Source organism: Eurytemora carolleeae, unplaced genomic scaffold, assembly GCF_000591075.1.
Source record: "Eurytemora carolleeae unplaced genomic scaffold, Eaff_2.0 scaffold807, whole genome shotgun sequence".
Classification (NCBI taxonomy): domain Eukaryota; kingdom Metazoa; phylum Arthropoda; class Copepoda; order Calanoida; family Temoridae; genus Eurytemora; species Eurytemora carolleeae.
In genome coordinates, this window is record NW_019397120.1 from 97,984 (window position 1) to 125,323 (window position 27,340).

The 27,340-nt window shown below is 32.0% G+C and overlaps 1 protein-coding gene across 1 annotated transcript; it reads right to left on the bottom strand.

Moving 5' to 3' along the window:
- Nucleotides 1–251: 251 nt before the first annotated feature.
- LOC111712075 (uncharacterized) lies at nt 252–27,340 on the bottom strand. The gene is made up of 21 exons (XM_023486585.1): nt 27,306–27,340; nt 25,540–25,591; nt 16,769–16,859; nt 15,866–15,953; nt 15,230–15,493; nt 15,089–15,167; nt 14,634–14,696; nt 13,737–13,816; nt 13,009–13,127; nt 11,831–11,881; nt 10,898–11,064; nt 10,025–10,076; nt 9,462–9,562; nt 4,320–4,432; nt 3,534–3,610; nt 3,241–3,314; nt 3,123–3,173; nt 2,575–2,580; nt 1,888–1,998; nt 479–582; nt 252–402 (listed from the first exon to the last, which is right to left on the bottom strand). Exons 2-21 carry the CDS (start codon nt 25,549–25,551, stop codon nt 252–254), a joined length of 1,854 nt encoding a protein of 617 aa, XP_023342353.1. The 5' UTR covers nt 25,552–25,591; nt 27,306–27,340.

The window sequence follows — 27,340 nt, forward strand, 5'->3', positions numbered from 1 at the left end:
AACGCACGTCGAAGAAACACTATTGAGGAAGCACATTAAGGACACATAATTTAGTACGCACACAGAATACGCATGTTGCAGAAACACTATTGAGGACGCACATTGAGGACACACTATTTAGAACGCACACAGAATACGCATTATGCATCAACACTATTGAGGACGCACATTAAGGACACATAGTTTAGTACGCACACAGAATATGCATTATGCATCAACACTATTGAGGACGCACATTGAGGACACACTATTTAGAACGCACACTGAGTACGCACGCTAGAGATACACTTTTGAGAAAGCACAGAGCGTTGAATTATATAATTTTTTACCTTTCTTGGGTTAGTTTTAGCATTGACGCAGATCTCCTTGGGAACCTTGATGCAGTTAGGTTGCTGGATCAAACTAGATTATTATTATTATTATTTATTATAATTATTATGATTATTATGATCATTGTTATTATTATTATTATTATTACCGAGGAACTAAGACTGTCTCCATTTTGCATGTTTCATTAGGTTCTAGATCACACTGTTCGCTAGGAATGTTCTGAACTAAACTTCTCTTCTCTTCACGACATTTCTAAATGTATAGATTCTTGATAAGTTAGTAAACACTTGAAGAACATCATGGACATCATGGACATAATGGACATCATCGACATCATGGACATCATGGACATCATGGACATCATGGACATCATGGACATCATGGACATCATGGACATCATGGACATCATGGACATCATGGACATCATGGACATCATGGACATCATGGACATAATGGACATCATGGACATAATGAACATCATGGACATCATGGACATCATGGACATCATGGACATCATGGACATCATGTACATCATGTACATCATGGACATCATGGACATCATGGACATCATTGACATCATTGACATAATGTACATCATTGACATCATTGACATCATGTACATCATGTACATCATTGACATCATTGACATCATGGATATCATGTATATCATGGACATCATTGATATCATGGACATCATGGATATCATGGACATCATCATGGACATCACGGATATTATAAACTTTAATATTTAAAGGAAAATAACTGATTAATCGGCACAAACCTTTCTTTTATATTTTATATATCTTTGCTTATTATTGCATATTGGTGTAATTCTTAAAAATCAAATTAGAAAATTATAATTTGTGGCCAGTGTTCTCAGTTCAGTTCCTGAGGGAGGGGAAAAGGAGGGAAGGATATTGAAATAGGAATTGTGGGGGCTGTTCTTGGTGAGGAGGGGTGGGAGANTTGACCGAATAAACAGGGTGGTATCTTCTTGTCTACATGATTGACGCTAATTCAAGAGTAAACAGTGAAAAAAAACCTGAAAACACTGGGTGGGTGTTTAAAATAAGAAGCAAATGAAAACTCGGGGTGTAAACGACGCGGTAGGTGGGAAGGGTATAACCCCCCACCCCCTACACACTTTTCCAGATCAACAGAGTTGCATGATATTATCAAATCCATTCTCATCCACCTCTTCCCCATTATAAACATTACTGGTTATTTCTTGAAATAAATCTGCACTGTGTACTTTGTCTAGTGTACTAATACAATAAAATAGTTTGCCAGAATTCTTCAATAAAAATCATGATATTTGAGTTTAGTAGTTTTGAACCCCCCTCTTTACACCACCATATTTGTCGGGGTTTTCAAATAATAAATTCCCTTTTTTGGAAGCGCAAAGATTTCTTTCCAACAAGATGAACTATAAACCTTTTTATATTCAGTGTTTGTATAAAAGGTAGTAATAAAAGGTAATAAAAGAAGTTAAATTAATAAATAAAATAAGAACATATATCAGAAGGGGAGATAAAAAATTATCATCAATAATATTACCTTATTGCTCTGAACGAACTGGCAGTTGGAAGGAGCACAGATTTCTTTTGGGACTTTAGCGCAGGAGGTTTCAGGGTTAGATTTCTTTACAAGTTTCTTCTCTAGTCGACACTAAAATATATTCATAATAATAATATTTATATTACATATTATACATCCTAACAAAACAAAAAATTAAATTTTGTTGCAAAGACTCAATTCCTTTCAAATAAAAATAAATGTTCTTTAAATATATCGACATATATAATAAGAGCTTTAAAAATAAAAATAAGTAACCAAAACTTAGAAATAACAGCTGCATGTTTAAAAATTCTTTCTGTAATTTTAACTTTTTATATGTTTCCAAAAAAATTGTTAGATGTGACAACTATAATTATTATTTTGTTCTGAAAGTTGCAAAACAATATATTTTCATGCAGGAGCAGGTTTGTCAAGAATAAAGGATATCGTATAGATATTTTATTTGTGTTCTAATCTTTAAGTTTTTGTTGCTAAAAACATAAAATTGAATTTCGAATTTGATATTTCATTCTCGCTTAGTCCTTTGTTTTTTTGTATTGTATAACTAGTCTAGTTATTGTGAATTACTAAGTGAAATACATGCAGATTTTGTTTTGGACTTGTGCCATAAAAAATTGATATTTAAAAAATTATTTTTACACTACATAGTAACTGTACTAAATGTACCTTTTGCTACAGAGCAGAAAAGAAGATTATTAAGCGTTATTACCCTCGTCCAAGCATGTAAAAGTTTAGAGGGATTAGATTATTTAAAATCTTTAGAAGACTTTAAAAGAAAAATAATTTATCTTTTTTTTAAAATTGTATATATAAATTTTTCCTCGGGTTGTTTTTGATTCAAAAGTTACCAGAGCAGGAAACTTTTGAACTAATTGAATTAGTAAATTCATCCTCTTCTTCAGGGTCATATGCTGATCTCTTATTGGTCACATCAAGAGTTAAGGCCAAACTATAGATTGACAGAAAATGCCCTCTGGGAGAAATTTAGGTAACTAAATTGGTTAATTTAAAAGTTTCCAGCTCAGATCTGATAATTGTTTTTCTTTACATGGACATAACAAGAGTAAAGTTCTAATGCGCATCCAAATAATTTACAAAGTCAGCTGGATACACCTTTTGTTATGTCCGGACTATTTTGTGTTGTCTATGTTATTTTATGTAAATGTAAGATTATGTTAAATGTAAATTGAATCATGTACTATTATTCAATTTACCTTCTGTATCGGCCATTCCTCACAATCATTTCCGACGGACACCAAATCAAACTGTAAAATTAAACAATTATTTGTTGTTATGATTTCCCAGGTTGCAGTTTTTCAAAATGGCGCTCACCTGGCGGCTACTTTCGAATCTATTTCCAGCCTGTCGTCTTCGCCTAGCTCCGCTTCCTTGCTCTGGAACTTCAACTTGACAAAAGGGAAATATTTAAAACGACAAAAATTACCTGACTGGGAAATAGATACAAAGTAATTAATTTTAGTGAAATTTAATTTGAAATTGACAGCAATCTAAGGGAGTCTAAAATGTAAATTAGTATTTTGGTTGATTATAATAAAATTATTTGCTTTCCTACAATTTTTGATTCAATTCTAGATATAAGAACGAATTACTAAAAGAAAACATACCAGCGACGCCATTGCATTTTCTCTCGATGACCATCTCACAAACCGGTTCATCCTGCTCTACCTCGTGCTCCTTGTACCTGGCAAACAAGGGAGATATAATTATTTTACAAAATGTCAAATTGTTTAATAATCTTTTACTTATTTTATCGTAAATAATGTCTTATAATTGGATTTCCGGTTTAATTATAAGAGTTATCCCAAGAAACATTTCAACTTCATGCTCCGAAGGCGATGTCGGGTAAAGGAATTGAGTTTCAGCCACAAACTCTGATTTTCTTATTTCTACATTTTTGCAGCCCAATGGCCTAGACCTGAGATATTTCAAACAATGAATTCTGTTAGCTCAAATAATAAAAGTTTAAAATATCAAAGCTTCACGCCATCAGGTTGCAAAGTTGTAGGGATTAGAAAATTTGAGTTTGTGGCAAAGAATCAACTCCCTAGGTTGGATTTTTTTGTTCTACATCGGTATGTCGGATTCTATATGTTTGCAGGACTATAATAAAAAGAAGGGTATGAAAATATAAAAAGGATTTGAAAGGTTTTGATGTTTTCTGACTTGAAAATTATTTAATAGTTAAATTATCTCCATTGTTTCTGCAGCGAATATCATTTGAAAGAGAATCCACGATTGCAAATAAAGATTTTTTCAAGATAAAAACTTGGAAATCTCATAGATTTTTAGGGTACCGTTGTAAATCGGACATGCCACTTTAAAACTGGAAAGGTACGTGTATAGTATTTTAAATACATTTTGTTCATATTCTTGATTAATATTTTCTTCACCTAGTTTCGCATGTTGTTTCGTAGTGTGTCTGGCAAACCTCTGGTCCGATAATGTCGTCGTTGCAAACCTTCTCTAGGGGCTCATCACAGATCTCAACCACTTCATCAAACGCCTGAAGAATAACATAGATAGATATCAAAGATATTTCTTCCTGGAATTATTGTGTAGGTTTAGTTCAAAGCCTTATTTGAGTCTCATATTCAGGTTGATTTAAGTCCCATATTCAGGTTGATTTGAGTCCCATATTTAGGTTGATTTGAGTCTCAAATTCAGGTTGATTTGAGTCCCATATTCAGGTTGATTTGAGTCTCATATTCAGGTTGATTTGAGTCCCATATTCAGGTTGATTTGAGTCTCAAATAAATTCAGGTTGATTTGAGTCTTCAGGTTGATTTGAGTCTCATATTCAGGTTGATTTGAGTCCCATATTCAGGTTGATTTGAGTCTCATATTCAGGTTGATTTGAGTCTCATATTCAGGTTGATTTGAGTCTCATATTCAGGTTGATTTGAGTCTCATATTCAGGTTGATTTGAGTCCCATATTCAGGTTGATTTGAGTCTCATATTCAGGTTGATTTGAGTCTCATATTCAGGTTGATTTGAGTCTCATATTCAGGTTGATTTGAGTCTCATATTCAGGTAGATTTGAGTCCCATATTCAGGTTGATTTGAGTCCCATATTTAGGTTGATTTGAGTCCCATATTTAGGTTGATTTGAGTCCCATATTTAGGTTAGAAAAAGTCAAACCTATTTTATGAACACTGTCAATTAGTAAATGATAATAATCACTAATTATCAAATAATTGTTTGTACAGGATTAACCAGAAAGGATGAGATCCCTTGATTACGTTCATGATTCCCTGAAACTGTAAACCTTTTTTGTTCGAATCTATTTTTAATACAACAATAAAATACTTTATTCATGATATCGATTTAAACTCAACTTCATACTTTGCGCCTTATGGGCTTGTATAGCATACATTGTCTAAAATATATAAGACTAGTTAAGTTATAAAATTAGTATTTCAGATATAAATATTCAATTTTCGTACTTTTTCGAGCGCATATAAAAACTGCGTAACACGTTGATTAGATCTTGCTCCATGGTTTCCAAATGTTTATAAAAACCATTTCCGAATACAAAGGCTGGCTTAACCTTAGGAATTTTAGATCTGACATTTTTTAACAATATTATAGATATCAAGATAAAGATTATAGATATCAAGATAAAGATTATAGATATCAAGATAAAGTTTATAGATATCAAGATAAAGATTATAGATATCAAGATAAAGATTAAATCAGTTCAAATCTTTTCATGTCATCAAAAACTTTCTTTCTAAATAAAATAAAGATAAACAAATTCCAGTTTAATTTCAGGTGTAATTTTTTTTATAAAACCTGTGCATTTGAATGCATTTTATCCTGAAATACTTGACCTTTGAAAAACTTTATTTCTGGTCATAATGTTTCTTCCTTGTTTTATATTTTCAAATCATTCTCTTTTTTTCAATTTTGGAATTGTACATTATTTAACACTAAACTAATATTTCGCAATTTGACTTTTGTAAATTAGAAAAAAACTATCAAAACTTCTATTTTTAACGATAAATCTTAGATCTTTAGTTTTCTTAATTTTCCTATGATTCAGAGTCTATAAAAACAAAATCAAAATAGTTGCTCCACAAGATTGTGTAAAAATTTAGTTCATGTATTCATTTATCAAGGCTAAATATCTGGGGGAGGTGGAGACAGAGGGTGGTTTAGACTGTGGTTGTTTGCAGTGGTAATTGTGGCCAGGGGATGGGGAAAGAGGGTTGGTGTGTTTTAAAATGAATTAAGGATTGAACCTTATTACAAAAACGTTGATTACACATATTTTACACGTTTCTTTTTACACAGGGTGACTCAGAAAAAATTGAAAGATATGGAAACTGAAAAGTATAAGTCACCCTACAGCCTTTAATTGTAAAGCAAATTATGTATTCTGTAAATTTATGTTTTATCTATATACATTTATATCAGTTTTTAACGATTTAGGTAATCCTTAAACTTAAGCAGGGACGAGATAGGTCGGTTTATTTATCTATGGAGTGCTCACTGGCTTAAATCTTGATCAGCGATTCAAAGATACCGGATTGAACCGTCTCTAAGTAGTTCAAAGACTTCTCACAATTGATGAAATCCGGTCCCAGATCAATAAAATTTCTCATGTTTTCTGGCACACACTGCAAAAACCAGGTAATAAATCTTATTGTAGGGAAAACTCTTTTCTTTATCTGTTTCTTGTGTTATAAAGTTTTGAAATATTACAATTAAGGTTTTGTTGTATTATTCTAGTTGATCAATCTATCTCATGCTTCAATTATATCCAGAGTAAATATAATAGGGTTGGACACATCTACAGATCTAGCCAGGTTTTATACTCAACCTGCCTCATATTCTCATCTTAGCACTATAGCTAGAGTAAATATAATAGGGTTGGACACATCTACAGATCTAGCCAGGTTTTATACTCAACCTGCCTCATATTCTCATCTTGGCACTTCAGCTAGAAATCTGCTATTTGGTTTTCAAGTCTGCCTAGTTACTTACACCCGTTCTTGTTATTTTAATATCTTTGTCCTCTTATTTACTTACACTTACTCTTGTCTAATTACAAATTATAATCTTGTCTCCTTTTAAATCCTTTAAAAATCTATTTTTTCTTGAGACTTGTGTACCTATACTCAATACTCATTCTTGTCAATTATTACCTCCCACTCCCAAAACATCTTCTTGTTTCTTGTCTAAATAACTATTGTCTTATCTTATATATGTGACAAACCGTGAATAACCAAGATGATGAATGATAACGAACCAAAACCTGAAATTGTGAAAGGGAAAGGACATTTTGATTTGCATGAATGGACTTGAATGGAAAGAGAGTGAAGGGGTAATAAAGGTAGATAAGAAATTATTAAAGTTTTTACTTCTTATTTCCCCTCAGTTACTATTGTCGAGTCATACAGGGCTTTAATGTGGTATATTAGTTGGTGAAACCCCAGGTGTTTATAATAGCTTTTATCATGCTTAAATGTATAATTCTTGCAACCCTTGTAATATACAATTGTATACACTCTAATCTGACATAAATACCATGTTTATCTCTGGTATGTATTGTACATATATTTAAAGTTATATATGGGGTTATTCACATTAGTAGGGAGACAAAATACAAGACAGACATAAATAGACACAAGACTAGTCTTAAAACTAGACAGACATAAATAAGACACAAGACTAGTCTTAAAACTATACAGACATAAATAGACACAAGACTAGTCTTAAAACTAGACAGACAAAACTAGACAGACAAGAATAGACAGAAAACTGGACAGACAAGAATAGACTGAAAACTAGACAGACAAGAATAGACAGAAAACTAGACAAACAAGAACAGACTGAAAACTAGACAGACAAGAATAGACTGAAAACTAGATGGACAAGAATAGACTAAAAACTAGACAAACAAGAATAGACTGAAAACTAGACAAACAAGAATAGACAGAAAACTAGACAAACAAGAATAGACAGAAAACTAGATGGACAAGACTAGTCATAAAACTAGACAGACACGAAACTGGAAACATATGATTTGTCATAAATTTATACAGGCGTGAATAGACAGAAAACTAGACAGGCATGTATAGACAGAAACTATATAGATATGAATAGACAGAAAACTAGATATATACATGATTAGACAGATAACTAAATACAGCTTTGAATAGTAATAAAAAAAGAGAAAACTAGACAAACAAGAATAGACTGAAAACTAGATAGACATTAATAGACTGAGAACTAGAGGGACATGAATAGACTGAAAACTAGACAAACAAGAATAGACTGAAAACTAGACAGACAAGAATAGACTGAAAACTAGATGGACATGAATGGACTGAAAACTAGACAAACAAGAATAGACTGAAAACTAGACAGACAATAATAGACTGAAAACTAGATGGACAAGAATAGACAGAAAACTAGACAGACAATAATAGACTGAAAACTAGACAAACAAGAATAGACAGAAAACTAGACAGACAAGAATAGACTGAAAACTAGATGGACATGAATAGACTGAAAACTAGACTGACAAGAATAGACTGAAAACTAGATGGACATGAATAGACTGAAAACTAGACAGACAAGAATAGACAGAAAACTAGATGGACATGAACATGACAGAAAGTCTGGAATTCACAGTAAACCAAAAATGTTAAATGTAAATCTAAAGCTGACAGCAATAATTGATATTTTGTCAGGTTAATACTATCTTTCGTCTTCATACATACATTCCTTGACTAACTTGTTACATTTCCCTTTTCCTAGCTTTAGACTTACTATAGTTACATTTACCTTTTCCTAGCTTTAGACTAACTATAGTTACATTTCCATTTTCCTAGCTTTAGACTAACTATAGTTACATTTCCCTTTTCCTAGCTTTAGACTAACTATAGTTACATTTCCATTTTCCTAGCTTTAGACTGACTATAGTTACATTTCCCTTTTCCTAGCTTCAGACTTACTATAGTTACATTTCCNATCTATCTATCTATCTATCTATCTATCTATCTATCTATCTATCTATCTATCTATCTATCTATCTATCTATCTATCTATCTATCTATCTATCTATCTATCTATCTATCTATCTATCTATCTATCTATCTATCTATCTATCTATCTATCTATCTATCTATCTATCTATCTATCTATCTATCTATCTATCTATCTATCTATCTATCTATCTATCTATCTATCTATCTATCTATCTATCTATCTATCTATCTATCTATCTATCTATCTATCTATCTATCTATCTATCTATCTATCTATCTATCTATCTATCTATCTATCTATCTATCTATCTATCTATCTATCTATCTATCTATCTATCTATCTATCTATCTATCTATCTATCTATCTATCTATCTATCTATCTATCTATCTATCTATCTATCTATCTATCTATCTATCTATCTATCTATCTATCTATCTATCTATCTATCTATCTATCTATCTATCTATCTATCTATCTATCTATCTATCTATCTATCTATCTATCTATCTATCTATCTATCTATCTATCCCTACCATAGGTTTGTATGTGATCTGACAGTTCTTCTTGAAGCTGGTTTCACATTTCTTCTCTTGTGTGGGTACGTAGTCAGTAATAAAGGTATCATGGCACTTCTCTACAAAATACAGAATATAGAAAACATCGTAAATAAACAAAATTAGACTTTTAAGCCGCTTCGCGCCCCACTTTTCATTAACAATTTTAGCTTGTAACAATTGCTCTCAAAATTTTTGAGGATAATTTTAGCGGTCAAGAATCTTCCCTGAGGTCATCTGAGTTGCCATAATAAATTTGGACCCGATCGGTTCAGCCGTTGTGACGTTTATTTTATACAAACAGAGACACATTCAAAGTATTTAGACAATATAGAAATAAAATATAGAAAGGGAGCTTAATAGATTTGGATTTGTAACATTTTTGATAAGAATGTAACTAAAGAAATATCTAATATGGGCCTCAAAGTCAAAAGAACGTGATGGAATCTGACAGTTTAAGATCTTTAACCAAGTTGAGATAAAAACGATGTAAGAATAATATTAAGACTAAGTTAGTATAGAAAACAAAATGAAATTAATACCTGTAAAAGAATGTGTACATTTTACCCTCGTATCATAAACTGTCTCCTCAACCTATAAACAAGGAAAATTAAAATACACGGAGAAAATCTGCACAAAGAAAAGTGAAAAATCTTAAAAGAAAAGTTATTAATTCAAAAAATATTTTATGAAAATGATAACATTTTGGTTATTTTGGAGGATTTCTAATCATTAAAAAATACAAGTATTCAAGAGCTATCTACTTTTTTTATGGAATAAACTTGAATGCAGAAAATAATATTAATGGGAGTGTGCGCGAAAAATGAAAGGGAGTATAGGTTGTTGTCGAATCTAATTCGATATCGATCAGTAGCATCTAAAAGGAGAATATGGTTTTAAAAAATCATACCCATATAATATAGCATAGGACCCATACAAATTCACAGAATTGTATTATTCCACTCAGATCATAAATAATTCACTTAAATTCAGGTATTACAGCCTACAATTGCGACTGTGTTTACCTTACTATTTTACAGCTTTATGGTTGCGACTGTGTTTACCCTACTATTGTACAGCTTTATGGTTGCGACTGTGTTTACCTTACTATTTTACAGCTTTATGGTTGCGACTGTGTTTACCCTACTATTTTACAGCTTTATGGTTGCGACTGTGTTTACCCTTCTATTGTACAGCTTTATGGTTGCGACTGTGTTTACCCTACTATTTTACAGCTTTATGGTTGCGACTGTGTTTATCGTACTATTTTACAGCTTTATGGTTGCGACTGTGTTTACCTTACTATTTTACAGCTTTATGGTTGCGACTGTGTTTACCCTACTATTTTACAGCTTTATGGTTGCGACTGTGTTTACCCTACTATTTTACAGCTTTATGGTTGCGACTGTGTTTACCTGCATAACTTTGTTCACGCATCGAAGTCCATTTTTATCAGTCGTCTCTGCTCCGTTAATTCCTTCAACTGCTCCAGACTCAGCAGCTGCTGTTGATTCATCAGCTGTTGTTTCTGTAGTAGTGGGTGCTTCGGGATCCACCTGACGGCTGTCAACGTCGTTTTGGTCTGAAAGCCGCACAAAATAATTTAAACCAAAATTTTATTAAAAAGTTATGAATTGAAATAAAAGAAGATTGAAATTAATTGACAAATATAAATTTATATTTTAAATATAATGATTTCTTGCATTTATTGAATCAAGGTCAATTTCACAGTTGGTAACTTCTGACTAATTTTCTATATAAATTTTCCATTTCAAACAAAAATACATGAAAGAAGGATTAGGTCATGAATATATTCATCGCTAGGCTTATTTTCTATATCTAGGAAATGAAGAAATCTTGATTAAAACCAAACCAAACTTTAGTTTTCTAATTCTGAAGATCCGGGAAATATTTCTATCCACATGAATAATATGCTAAAACTTTTTGTGGTAAAGTAAATTTGATTTTTATTGCTAAATATATTATTGGTAAAAATCTGAATTCTAAATAAAAAGCGAAAGCATAAAGATTGAATTGCTTTAGAAACATTAAAAATCTTCAACAAATTCGTTTAAAGAATTTGTTGAATAATGAGCAGAAGTTAAACTCTTTTAAAAAGATTTTCTATTTAAACAAATGGCATTCATTCAACACAAAAACTGTAAATAATCAACTAAATAAAATCATGCGAATTTATAAACTTCAATATTCTAAGAATGTCTAAATAATGTATAATATCAAAAATGCTTTCTAAACTAAATGAGACATGCATTATGGTGAATATGATCCTAGGTATTGGTTGAGGAGGGGGGGAGGGGGGGGGTCATGCTTCTTTTTTTTGTGGTTTCCTAGTTCAGCATTTGTCATTCTATCCTCTGCTCCGTCTAGAGACAGTCTTTCTGAATATTTTTAACATTTTACAAAATCGTGCAAAAAAAAATTTCGAAATTTTCGCGTGCATTTGCTTTGTAAAAAATGTTGTGAAGACTAGAAGTCTAAAAAATGATAGCCTACAATAAGACCTTAGCCCCCCCCTTTTATTAAAAAATGAATCAGTAAAGAAGAAAGTAAAAAATGTGAATACTTAATTTAGAATAAAATTGTAGCTTCATCTGTGTAGTTCTGTTCTTTCTAAAGTCTACTTTTTTGTGCATCATACATGCAAATATTTATCCGCTAAATAGATATTTAGCCTTCCAAGATTGCTTATTCAAACGTCCCCCAATGTAGATTTTCTCTAAAAAGGTTATGGGATGTGATAACATTTTTGACATTTTGATTTTATCAGAAAAACGATTTATTCATCAAAGATAATTTCATGCAAATGTATTAAATAAATATAATATATATATTTAATAGGCGCCAAAAGATTGTGTAAACAGTAGCAGGCGAGGAAATCCAGGAATAAGATACTAAAAATAAGAACAGCAGTACAGACGCGTGGTCAGTACTGAAAAATATGAAATAAAATCAGCAATTACTAGAATGCTTAACTATGTATACCATCTGTTCGATAAAAAAACTATTTTAAGAAATAATTGTTTAAAAAAAACTATTCAACTATGAACTATAGATTATGGAGTGGATGCAAACAAGACTCCACTATGAACCTAAGAACTACTCCTAACTAGCTGTGGAGTGGTTGGAAACAAAACTTCACTATGATACTAAGAGTTACTCCTACCTAACTGTGGAGTGGAGGCAAACAAGACTCCACTATGAAACTAAGAACTACTCCTAACTAGCTGTGGAGTGGTTGCAAACAAAACTCCACTATGATACTAAGAACTACTCCTACCTAACTGTGGAGTGGATGCAAACAAGACTCCACTATGAAACTAAGAACTACTCCTAACTAGCTGTGGAGTGGTTGCAAACAAAACTCCACTATGATACTAAGAACTACTCCTACCTTGCTGTGGAGTGGAGGCAAACAAGACTCCACTAAGAAACTAAGAAGTACTCCTACCTTGCTGTGGAGTGGAGGCAAACAAGACTCCACTAAGAAACTAAGAAGTACTCCTACCTAACTGTGGAGTTGCAGCGAAGGAGTTATTATCTGGATCAGCAATAAGGTTCTCCCCCATGTTAGGACCGAACTCGTTGAGTAATGAAGATCTACCTTCGGCGTTCTCGAACAAGCCTCTTAAACAATGTAATTTCACTTTAATATGTTGCACAAAACTTAAGCATTTAAATATATCAAAATAATTAGGAAAATCAAATACTCAATTTAGAATTGTGATCACATTATAAAAACGTGTAAAGGGTTTAATGACAGCTTAGTTAAGAAAAGCACTGCAAACCAAAATAAGCAAGATATAAAAGAAAAAATGTTACATGATTTTGCCAAAAACTGCTTTTAAATTGAAGCTAGAAACAATCAAATTACTGTTTTGAAATATGCATTTCCAAGGCTGCAAAGGAGTATAAAGAGTTGATAAAGTAAACCCAAAACCCAAGACATTGTTACACTTCAATGTCGACTCAGTCCTAAGATTTGATAAATAACTTTCATAATTGTGAGATATCTGTGAAAGGTTGCACACCCTATAAGTTTTCAATATGTAGGTTTATGGTCTTTATTTTTCAAATCTTATAAAAAAAATTATGTTTATCAAATTCTTTTATTACAAAACAGATTAAAATATAAACAAAACTCTTTCTCCGAGATTTTTTAACGTTTTTTCAAAGTTGACAGTTTTTCATAAACACATTTATATTCAACTTTATTTTTTTGATTTATTTACTAACTTATATTTTTGTTCTTCTAACTGAGGATATCCTTGGCTCTTGAAGGTATTACCAAACTGATCTGTGAACACACCATTCTTCTACAAAAAAAAATATTTTATTATAAAAAATAAAAACAAAACTGAAAAAAAAGTCGAAAAGGTCAAATTTGAAGAAACTGATAGACTTTACTAGACTGGAAAGATAAGATCTTTCTTTGTAGATTGGTTTATATGACTACTAATAGCTACTCACTCATTCATTTAAATTTAAAAATTAAATTCCAGTGCACAAGATCATTAATAAATTGATTAGATAATACATTTTTTGTGTGATTAATTTGATAATTGATTGATTAATTAGTTAAATCATTCACGAATTGATTTGTCTAGTTTATCTATTGGATAGTTGATATATTAGATATTTGATAGTATACCTGGGTGGGGGGATGGTTGATCCTCACCCCAACTAGTATACCCGGGTGGGGGGATGGTTGATCCTCACCCCAACTAGTATACCCGGGTGGGTGGAATGGTTGATCCTCACCCCAACTATTATACCCGGGTGGGGGGATGGTTGATCCTCACCCCAACTAGTATACCTGGGGGTGGGGGGATGGTTGATCCTCACCCCAACTAGTATATCCGTGTTCAGAATTCTGGGATCACCGCGGTAATTATTTTATATATATTTATGCTTATCGGTTGATTCTAGTATGATTGATAATTGTGTATATGTTTATTGGTTCCTAGCCACAGTTTTTTAATGCCTGAGTGGATAATTTGTTGTAATTGTATGATTTTCAATAAAATGTAAGCCCCCATGGAAAAGTACCCGCATAAAATTACATTATTAATCAAATTGATTAAATTATGATAAAAAGTAAAGGGACCCAAAAATAAGTTTGTGAAAACCAACCTGTTCAATTACAAATTCATGCTCTGGTAAACCAATCTTATCCTCATGCTGCTTTCCCCCTCTCTAAATATATGGAATATTAGATTAGGATGGTAGATTAGGATGGTAGATTAGGATGGTAGATTAGGATAGTAGATTAGGATTGTAGATTAGGATGGTAGATTAGGATGGTAGATTAGGATTGTAGGTTAGGATGGTAGATTAGGATTGTAGATTAGGATGGTAGATTAGGATGGAAGATTAGGATTGTAGATTAGGATGGTAGATTAGGATGGTAGATTAGGATGGTAGATTAGGATGGTAGATTAGGATGGTAGATTAGGATAGTAGATTAGGATAGTAGATTAGGATGGTAGATTAGGATGGTAGATTAGGATGGTAGATTAGGATAGTAGATTAGGATGGTAGATTAGGATAGTAGAATAGAATAGTGTGGTAAATAGATAACAATTTACCTCTTCTTCATCTTCCACAAGCTCGTTAAGAAGATCATCCATGAGTTTATCAGTTAGATCTTCATCCATATCAATTAGACTGAACATATCAATATCGTCAACATCTTATACTTCCTAATTTTTGATTATATTCTAACTCACCTCACATCAGCCACTTTGTTTTCTTCCATTTCCAGGTTTTCTTCTTTCATTATAGGAGCATATTCTTCTTCAACCATATCTTCTTCTTTCTCTGAAGATTCTGGAGAGAAAGTAACAACATCGTTGAGACTAAAAACAAAATCAGCCACTTTGTTTTCTTCCATTTTCAGGTTTTCTTCTTTCATTATAGGAGCATATTCTTCTTCAACCATATCTTCTTCTTTCTCTGAAGATTCTGGAGAGAAAGTAACAACATCGGTTAGACTAAAAACAAAATACGTGTCTGAACAAATTTAAAATACCTTTCTTTGACAGGGTGAAAGAGGCGTGTACAGGAAGTTTAAAGACTATTTTTGTTGAGGCCTTCTCCAAATACCTTGTGTGCATAATTCACTAAAAGTCGAGACAGAACCAGAATAGGAAATCATGGAAATAGAGTAAAAACTAATAAATTTTCATGTAGTTAAGTAAAAACAACTATATCTAATAAATTTTCATGTATTTAAGTAAAAACAACTATATCTAATAAATTTTCATGTATTTAAGCAAAAACAACTATATCTAATAAATTTTCATGTATTTAAGTAAAAACAACTTTTCAATTATTTAAATAAAATGATAAAAAGTATTGTAAACCTGAGAGGTGATACAGTTGAGAAATATCCCATTTTCATAAGTTTTGAATTCCTGCCTTGTCGTAGGCTAGACAGGGGATCCAACCAACCTTAATTTAGATAGATAGATAGATAGATAGATAGATAGATAGATAGATAGATAGATAGATAGATAGATAGATAGATAGATAGATAGATAGATAGATAGATAGATAGATAGATAGATAGATAGATAGATAGATAGATAGATAGATAGATAGATAGATAGATAGATAAATAGATCATCAACTTAATCTACGTAGTTAGTGTCAAAATCATCATCATCAACATTGTTAGTGTTAATTATATCATCTTCAACATAGTTAGCGTTAACACCATCAACATGCTTATTATCAACATTGCCATTGTTCACATAATAAAGATCATGGTTATTAGCAGCATCGTTAATTTTAACAAAATAATTATCAACATTGTTATTATCAACATTGTTATTATCAACATTGTTATCATCAACATTGTTATTATCAACATTGTTATTATCAACATTGTTATTATCAACATTTTTACCATCAAAATTGTTATTATCAACATTGTTATTATCAACATTGTTATCATCAACATTGTTATTATCAACATCGTTATTATCAACATTGCTATTATCAACATTGTTATCATCAACATTGTTATTATCAACATTGTTATTATCAACATTGTTATCATCAACATTGTTATTATTAACATTGTTCTTGTTATCTTTATCATCACAAACATAGTTTAATTTATCACCATTTGCATGAACATTTTTATTTTTATCATCAACATTGTTTTCACAATAATTATGTGAAAAATAATCAAAAATAATTATTATGATCACAAGGATAATAATTGTGATAAAAATCATTAAATTAAGGAGCTAATTATTTACCTGGAACAGAATGTCGTCTGAAGATCTGAAAAGGATTGCTGTCCACTGATGAGGTAAAATTGAGGAGGACAAGGGCTAGCCCCACTATAGCCTAAACATCAAAATAATCAAACCAATGCTCAAAACTATTAAATCTTTAATCTGTTCATAACCCGTTCAGTCGGTTCCCTTCCGGCCCTGGTGGTTAATCTCAGTTGTCGATCAGATTTTTTATTGTCTCTTTCAGAATTTTCTGGGATTAAACTTTAATTCTTTAATTTAAAAGTTTACGCTTGGTTATCAAGTTCAGCCTATATAGCTAAGCACACTATCTCAGTAAACAGTTTAATCTTCAAATGATGCTAAAGTTAGGAAAAAGACAGACATAAAGATTTTTGGGATTTTTTTTCATGTACAGTGCACTGTGCACACTTTATGTACCCGGTACCCTGTACACTACCTCAAACATAACAGTTAAATTATCATAGACGCATTACATAAACATAAAAACTACAAAACCAGTGTGGACATTTAAACAAAAGAAATTCTTACGCAATGTCGCAATCAGTTTTAAATTTCGTCATTACAGACCATTAAATATAGATGATTACAGGGCAGTCTCGGGAAAAATATTAATGATTTTATTTCAAATGTAAAAACTAGTAATTTCAACATAAACTGCATCAATTCAATTTTACTTTTTCGTCAATGTGTCTAAATCATAAATCAAAATATTAACAGGGAACACCATATGAACGCTTTATTTACGCTTTATTTACGCTTTACTATTTCTACATTTCCTTCTTTCATACATTTCTTATTGTTTACCTATCTATTTGTTTATATTTCCACACCTATCTATATTTCTATGTTTTCAAATTGTATTTATATAAACTTTTTTCTACTGCATCGTTTAGTCTCTCTTTATAATATAAATCAATGTAACATGTCCCTAAAATGGCCTGTAGGCCTTGGAATCGGCCTAATGCAGTCCTAAAAAGACAGATTAGTGAAATATGGATCAACTCTCGGTTAATTTCTCATCCTATTGGGTCATTTGTATAGCTTTAGGATAGAATAGTGAATAGAGAGGGATTCAAGATAGATGGTTAGATAGATAGATAGATAGATAGATAGATAAATAGATAGATAGATAGACAGATTGATAGATAGATAGATAGATAAATAGATAGATAGATAGATAGATAGATAGATATAACATCTTGTAAAATTTAAGTTTAATAAAACCAAGATAAAACTGTTATGATAGGTTTAATAACCGTACAGGGCTAAATTATTGAAAGGTTACGGTTTGTATGCATACTATGCATTAATAATGCTTTAAAGAGACTGTGCACTAAACAGTTAAAAAAAAAAACAATTTTAACAATTATAAATCGAAAATCTGACTGCGATCAATCAATTGATTTCATATATATTAAAAATGTGATGTTTTACACATAGACGGCGGCAACCTTTTAGTTGATAGACAAATATATGGTTTGTTTTAAGAACTTTGTCTTTCTTTGACATGGTATCACAGACAAGTTTCAAATACGTAGATCAGTCCCTTTAAACAGCTTCGTAGAGCATTCCACTTCCAAGAAGTTAATTTTTGAAAACAATGATTTTGGGTTGGAGCTGGAGTGCAATATGGGTTTGCAGATCTCTGTGCTAAATACCACCCTTGCAGGAATATTTGCAGTTAATGATACTATAGGAGATATACATGAATACACCATGGGATGAGAGGAATACAGAGAAAGTAAAATAAAGATTTTTAAAAGGAATCCCATCCTCCCTTCTCTTTAAACCTTAAATCCTATAGCCGAACCTTCATCTTAAACAAACCTTTTTATTAATCCCTAAAACATTTCTTCTTTAAATATCTTCCCTTTCCATTAATCCTAGCTCACTATCCTAACTTTTCAATCCCCTATCTTCCCTTCGCACACTCCCTACTCCAAATTCTTTAATTCCCCCATCGTCCCTCTGGAACTCCCCCCCCCCCCCCTCCAACATCTCATTCACTCCTCATCTTCTGCTATTCTACCCAGAAACTCCCTAGTTATCGGTTTTTATTCAATTCTACTACCCACCAATCCCCCCTCTCCTACCCAACTCCGTGTTTAGCTACTTCTTAATCCCCATTCCACCCTACCTACTACTTTTAATCTTCCCTACCCCCTGTTCTGTTACTCCCTAACCTGCATTCTTACCCCCCTACTCTGGTAACAATGAATCTGCATATATTTATTAATAAAGTGTTAGACAAGGGAGCCAGGAATTTTAACATAAGAGTCCTGCCGTAATCATACTCTTTTTTAAAAATCTCTCATTTTTTAAATATGTATGTCTTAATAAAATTGTTCAAATCTATTGTATTACAGACACTTTGAATCTTAGTAAAATTTCTGAATGATGATAGGCCCCTTGGAATAAAATGCAAAGACCCCCATTACGATTAAAGATTGTGGCTCTATAGCACTTGATAGGGTTGAAACGTGTGGCTCTTTAGCTCTGTATAGCCCCCCTGAATGATTAAAGTTTCTGGCTTTCTAACAATGTATTATAAGTTTGTGGCTCCATAGCTTTGTGTAGGCCCCCCTGAATGATTAAAGTTTGCGGCTCTATAGCTTTGTATAGGCCCCCTAAAGGATTAAAGTTTGTGGCTCTATAGCTTTGTATAGGCTCCCTAAAGGATTAAGGTTTGTGGCTCTATAGCTTTGTATAGACCCCTAAAAGGATTAAAGTTTGTGGCTCTATAGCTTTGTATAGGCTCCCTAAAGGATTAAGGTTTGTGGCTCTATAGCTTTGTATAGACCCCTAAAAGGATTAAAGTTTGTGGCTCTATAGCTTTGTATAGGCTCCCAAAGGATTAAGGTTTGTGGCTCTATAGCTTTGTATAGGCCCCCTAAAGGATTAAGGTTTGTGGCTCTATTGCTTTGTATAGGCCCCCTAAAGGATTAAAGTTTGTGGCTCTATAGGCCCCCCTGGACGCGTAATCAAGGAACCCAGTGGGACAGATATGTAAATGCATTTTAATAGACAGATAACAGTCAGATTTTAGACACAGATACACTCACAGATAGTGTTTATGTATAGACAGATAGATATTAACATCTACGCCGCATTATGTGATCATAAATAGTTTTCTATTGTACAGTTAAAACAATTAGAAATGAGATATAAATAAAAGATAAACTGGGCGAAAGTGAATCATGACATTTACGACTAATATCATATTCATAACTCAGGACTTTAAGGGCGTGGATTCAAGCCCTCCCTGTAATCCAACCCCTGCCAAGAACAGAGATTATGAGGGGGGAAGGTGTCACTTATTAAAGGGATTCTAGGCGTAGATTCAAGTAAACCTCCATGTACAAAGTGACAATGAGGAAGTTACGTTCTAGTAGGAAAAATATTCAATTTTTACAATTTCCTTCATTGTTTCTACAATAATGGTATATTTAAATGCAAGTAACTTTAAAATAAAATATGAGGCCATCTCATTCATCCTTGATTAGGGAACAGTGAGAATCAGACATAACATTATATAAAAGGAAGGGGGTAGGAGAAATATTACATTACCAGTCCCTTTCGTAAATATAATTTTAGTCATAAAACAAGGAATGGAATGTTCCATAAACATTTGTCTAAATCATTTACAAAAGTTCATTATCTATTTTTATCTTGCTCGTCTAAAATGACATTCCAAATTACAAATAAGTGTACAAATTAAAAAACAAAAAAATAAAAAGTATGGGGAAAAAGGTCCATTCCTGCAAAGCAATTATATAGATGGAGTAAGCTATGTCTATCTGAATCTAATTGTTTTGTAAATTAATGAAGAAATCCAGCACAATTCCTCTTTATAATTAATTCTCTATGTAAGGTCGGGCCAACTCAGGATAATTAGAGCATTTTTAGTTCTCCTCAGATAAGTAATTAATTACTGCAGTTAGATAATTAAATAGATAATTAATTATGGTCAGGAATTCTGGACGATGATTTAATACTTTTGCTCTATATGAGGAAGTTTATGGAAAGCACTTTCTTCAAGGAGGGGGGGGGGGAGACAAACAGTATTAATCTTTCCTCTAAAAAAAATACAAATAAACTGAGTTTTTGTCACGAATTAAAATTTTCAAACTCACATCTTTTCAACCCAATTCAAATTTTGTCTACATCAGGCACAGCATCTCTTGAACATGGTCCAACAGAACGCCGAATCGGCAGCTAGACGAACATTCAGACTTACTAAAGAGAAAGACAAGGAGAGAGACAGATAGCAAGACATATTAGACAGAGTTAGACAGACACACATAGTATAAACTTAAAGAAAGACGAGTAGGTCGACAGACATGCATAGTAGACATAGAGAAAGACGAGTAGGTAAATAGACAATGAGGCAAAATAGACAGGGAGAAATTCGAAAAGGTAGACATACAATAAGACATGGTAGACAGAAAGAAAGTCGAGTAGGTAGACTGACAGACATAGTAGACAAAGAGAAAGACGAGTAGGTAAGTATAAGAGACAATAAGACATCAGAGACAGGAAGAAAGTCTAGTAGATATACTGACAGAAAGAAAGACAAGTAGGTAAATGAACAACTAGACATAATAAACAGAAAGAAAGTCGAGTAGGTAGACATACAACAAGACCATACGACATAATAGACAGACAGAAAGACGAGTGCAGACAGAAAGATGAGTGTAGACAGAGAGAAAGTTGAGTAAGTAGACAGACAGATGCAGTAGAGAAAGACGAGTAGGAAAGAAAAAACAAATTGGTTAATTCTCTAGATATGAAAGGTGGCATAAAAACAAATTGTATAAGTTTGTAGATCAGACAGGAGATCCTGATGAACCTATTGTTATATTCAACACATGCTGCACACATTCTACCCTTGCGAACAAACAGACAAATCAAACACAAACAGACACATATAACCCAAACACATTAATCAAACACCGACAGACAAATAAAACACATTAAGACAAGTCAAACAAAAACAGACAAATCAAACAAAACAGACAAATCAAGCATAAATAGATAAATCAAACAGAAATAGACAAATCAAACACAAACAGACAAATCAAACACAAACAGATAAATCAAACACTAACAGACAAATCAAAGAAAAACAGAAATATCAAGCACAAACAGACAAATCAAAACAAAAGCAGACAATTCAAACACAAACAGAAAAATATCATTCGGACAAGCTTAAAGTGGAAGACGAAAACAATTTAAAAAACTTTATGATATAAAAACCCACTAAACCATCCATATCTATATATATACTTTGCTTGTATGTCTGTCTGTTTGGGTCAAATAAACGTCAAAACGGCTGAACCGATCGGCCCCAAATTTTGTGTGTGACCTTACTTGACCTTAAAGAAGGTTTATGAATGATCAAAATTTCAAAAATTTGTGTTTAAAAGTTTTTTATTTTTGTAAAATTTTTAAAATGCACAAAAAATATTATTAAATCCGCAAATTTTTGTATACTGTACAAAGAGAAGATGCTCACAGATAAAGCCACAACTAAAAGTTGAAATAGAAGATGGCCGCGATAAATTCGAACAAAAAATACGTAAGAAAATAATCAGATAAGTCAACCTAAGTGAAGATTACTAATGCAAGCAAACTAAATGATAAATCACACTAATTAATAATAACCAACACTCAAACACCTATCAGACAAACAAGAAAGTATAAGGATGAAAAGTCGAAGGTCTCTTCAGATGTTTAACGTGTGTTTAAAAGTGCATAAACTTAATGGAAGTGTTTATAGATTTGGTTTCACATATTTATGCAAATATTTTGCAAACTGTTAACATTTTAATATTTCATGCAATCATCTATTTTTCAGGAGTTAGCTTTCACTGTGTACAATTCATATTAAACGGCGGTGACCGACGTAACAGAATAAGATAAATTAGTATTATGTTTTTACGTTGTATAATTGCTAAGTATAAGAGAGAACCCAGACGTAAGCTTACTAGTAGACTGCACGTCAAAGCAAAAATGCTTTGAATTCTAAACAAATAAATTTGTATTTATCATAATAATGACTAGAAAATTGAAGTGATGGTGAGATTATTGAAGATAATCACAACTTCTGGGTTACATGAGATATATTGCGAAGGAATTAAGTCTTTGTCACATACCAAAACTTTCTAATACCTATATCTTTTAAACCTGATGGTGTAAACCGTTGAATCAAACTTAGAATATTCGATCTAACAGAATTCATTGTTTGACATATCTAAGGTCTACGACTTTGGGTTGTAAAGATATAGGGACAATATAATAAGAGTTTGTGGCAAAGACTCAATTTCTTTTGTTCGTGCGTATAATATATAATCCTTTCCAAGACTTATAACGTAAGGATAGTTAATTTAGAGGTGTACTGCAGTGTACTGTCTCTGGCAGTAAAGTAAACACAAGACGGATGTCACACCCTGACATGGGATCCATCTTTCATATAAAAAATCAATGAAATATTCTGGTCACAGGAAACTATTATGTGAATTATCCAGGGGGGTTGGATCTTCTACCTCTCCGTGTGTATTGGCCTGAGTGTACACTTGGGATAGTATCATGATCATGATAAAGGATCTTAAGAGATTATGGCCTATTCATACAATACAAATATCAAATATGCAGTACGCTTTCGAAGTACAAGTGTTTGGGGAGGTTTTGTATCTTGAATTTTACTCAGTTTTCTCAGAACAGTTTATTAACGATGAAAGATTGCTCTGTAAAAGGGTGTAAAAGTAAGTCTTCCTGTGAAAATGGAATCCTGCACACGATAAAGGAGTAGTGGATTTTAATAGTTTCATGGAAAACAAATTCTCCATTTAAATATTTTCAGAAATCACCCCCGAGTACTGTAATATACAGATTGACCTTTGGAAGTGAAGTACATGGCCTGTACAATTAGTACAGGATATGCGTACATCATCACTCTATATACTATAACCTCGTTGGAATTATCAAAAATTATGAAAATTTTATGCTTTTATCCTCCTCGGATACTAGAAGAACACTGATGCATCTATTCTTGTTTACAAACACCGCCCATGTATATGTTCGCAGAAAATACGCAACAAAAATTAACTCTCCTTACCTTATTACCTTCATCCTTTATATCTAACTAGTAACTATCTTTCTATTTATGATTCTATGTTAGATTTCCTGTAAAATGTAAATATGTAAAAATATGGCGGCAAATTACCTTTTCGGGTTTTAAGACATTTCTTAATTTAATTTAAGCACACTTTTTACCCCAAGTATGAAGTATTTAGTATATTTCAGGTCAAATCCAAGTTTTTTGTTCAGATTTCCTCCCAGGGGCGGGATTTAAAAACATGTAATTTTATAATAAAGGGGAAAAAGGAGAGAAAGGGGAGGGAGCAGCTTTCCTGCCAAAAATGTCGGGTTTTTCTTTCTTCCAATCTTCAGGGCTGTTAAAATAATGATTTACTCATGACTTAAGGACTATAATTAGCATAGTGTGGTAGAAGAAATACTACTTATTGTAAGATATATTATACAGGGTTAATGAACAAAGGGTTTATTTTGTTGAGAAAAAGTATAAGTATGTGCACCTACCTACCTATCTACATATATCTACATATATCTATCTGTCTATCTATCATCTATCCTGCTTCTGATGAATTCACATGACATTGTGACTTATTAATCTAATCCCACTTTCCCTTTCAAATTCTATTCCCATGGGCCACCACATTCTCTTCACAATTTACACTCATAATCATACTCCTTTCCCTTTCAATAAAATAATAAATTTTTACGCATTTCCCTTTCAATAAAATAATCAACTTTACGCATTGCCCTTTCAATCCCTATCATTAATTATTACCTCGTATTTCCTTTTCCCTTTCAATTTCAATAATTAACCTTTTCATATTTCCTTTTCTAATCCTGTTCTTAACAAATTCGACCCTTATTCTCTCTGTATCTAAAACCTTTAATTATTTCTTCTGAATTGATCAAGAGTTTTTTTTGTAGTTTTAGTTAAGTTGCTTTTACTTTTGAATTCCGGTTAAAAAAATATTTTATCAAGTTGTACTACAGGGTGTCCCACTAAACATGACATTTAATAAATCGTTATTTTTAGTTAAACAAATCTTTTGTTTCATTATCTTTTACTTTGAAAACAATTTTAATATAGCATGACTCCCATATAATATTTTAATATTTTTATTGATCTTTGGTATCAAACAACTTAACAAATTATGGAAAAAGACATTCTAAACTATTCACCATTCACCAACTGTCATGTTTCGTGGGACACCATACAATGTAACATGTGTGCAAAGTGTACATTATGTACAGCGTACACTGCATGTGTACATATTTTGTATATTGCAATTATTAGGTTGATTAAGGGGAAGTTATTAAAATGTGGATGGAAACATTATTTATCTTAAACATCATATCCTTTCAATTTGACATAATTTCTTGCTGAGCTATCAAGAGATCACAGGATTAGGGAGTGGGGGGGGGGGGGGTTAGACGATGGGGATGTAGAAGATGGGTGGGGGGTGATGATCTATAAAAAAATGTTGAATGGTCAGGATGTGGTGGAAAATCTCAATCAACAAACTTCCTGTATTTCTAAAGTTTTCAGTCTGATCTTATAAATTCATTTGACCCTAAACAGGAAAATTATTTTGAAGTAGAACACAGGCTTAAACAGGGGCGAGGGGGGGGGGGTATAGATTATATAAATAAAAATAAATAATAAAAATTACCTTGCAATTCATTTTCGGTTCTTCTCTTTTCAATTCTTCAGTTCAACAAAGTCTATTTCAATCCAATCCTTAATCTTTACATTCTGACCAATATTTAATCTTTATATTCGGACCAATCCCTAATCTTTATATTTCGACCAATTCTTAATCTTTATATTAGGACCAATCCTTAATCTTTATATCAGGACCAATCCCTAATCTTTATATTTGGACCAATCCTTAATCTTTTTATTCGGACCAATCCTTAAAATTTATATTCAACCCAATCTTTCTTTTCTATATCTAGTCCAAATCTTAATTTCTACAATTTAGTCCAATTCTTAATCTTTACATTTAATACAAACGTAAATGATAAATCTTTCTATCAAGCGAAATCCGTATTTTTCAAATTTAATCTATTTCGAAATCTTTACATTAAATCGACGCCTGATCTATGATCAATCCTTGATCCTTCAAACCAAGTGAAAACTTATGCTTTTAATCAAAAATTCGATTATTTCCAATGAAAATCGTTAAAAATCTTACTTGACATCAATTTATTTCCTGGAATTATCAAATTTATTTTTGAATTACATTTAAAGGTATATAGAAGTGAAATTTGTGAAATTATTAAATGTTTTAAGTACCTCTCAATGCACAGCAAACAGTTTTTGTTTAGTTTAGTAGCTAAGCATAAAGCAAACATATATACTTCATGGCCTGCATTAAGTTTATTAAAATTGTTTTATTGAGGCAATTACTTGGGTTACTTTACACAAAACTAAACTTTCCTTTGTAAGTTTTAAACCTGTGGCATAAACGAATCTATTTAACAGACCGCAAATATTACAAAAAGTTTGCCAAAAAGGTGTGAATTTTCCACCAAACAGTGGTCAGCTGATTGATGGCTGGCAAGGGGCTGGATAGATCGATACAGTGAAAGGTCTATCTCTAGATGTTGAATAGTTTGTGAATAACTTAGATTTGTTCATTTCTTTAGAACACACAGCACGATCTTCTAATGTATGAAGTTTTTAATTTTAAGACTCAACAATTTTTATGGAAATTAATATTTTTACATTGATAAAAGGTAAAACACTGAGATAGCCTCATACAAATAGGATAATTATGCATGAATTATGCTTTAACATTTATTTAAAAAGTTTTCAATTTTCTTGTCTCTTGAAATGACTTAGAGTAATATTTTCATAATTCTTGATTCTTAAAATTCTTTTATATTCTTATAAAGTAAGATTTTTGCTTGATTTTTACCCTATTCCTAATTTTTGTTAGTCATCCTTTTTCATTTTATTTTAAAAAATGTTGACTCTTAAAAAATCGTTCCTTCCCTTGACGAACACTTGGAAAATCGTCCAGTGGCCGAATTTAAAGAATTTGAGCGGCGGTTTAAATTTAAGCCGCGGCTGGTTCCACTTAAAAATGTATCAAATGTTATAAGATTTAAGCCGGTGCTTAAATTAAACTGGGTTTTGGCAGATTTAAACTTTGGCTCAAATTCTTTAAATTTCATCTCAGGCCTATGTCTTTGGTGAAAGTGGAAAAAAAACTTTTAGAACTTTGCAGTTTAAGGTTTGTTTAAACTTCTCAGTTTATTGAGTGGACTCGTAAAAACAAACAAATTTAAAAATAAAAAAGGACAAAATTCGATGCCTAAAACTTCTCATATTCAATTCTTTGTTATACTACTCTTGATAACCTTTTAAACCAAATCTTTTTAAAAATGTTAAAATTTGTTATTTAAAGGATAAGGATGGATTCCAGCGTACGTGTTTATCCCTGCGTTAGTCTGGTTGAACTGAAC

Bases quoted from the DNA above. Each gene is read 5' to 3' on its own strand.
- LOC111712075 (XM_023486585.1), bottom strand. The intron at 13,817-14,633 runs GTTGGTTTTCAC...TTTTTTTTGTAG, and splicing joins ATGAATTTGTAATTGAACAG to AAGAATGGTGTGTTCACAGA. The intron at 403-478 runs GTAATAATAATA...ATAATAATCTAG, and splicing joins GAGACAGTCTTAGTTCCTCG to TTTGATCCAGCAACCTAACT.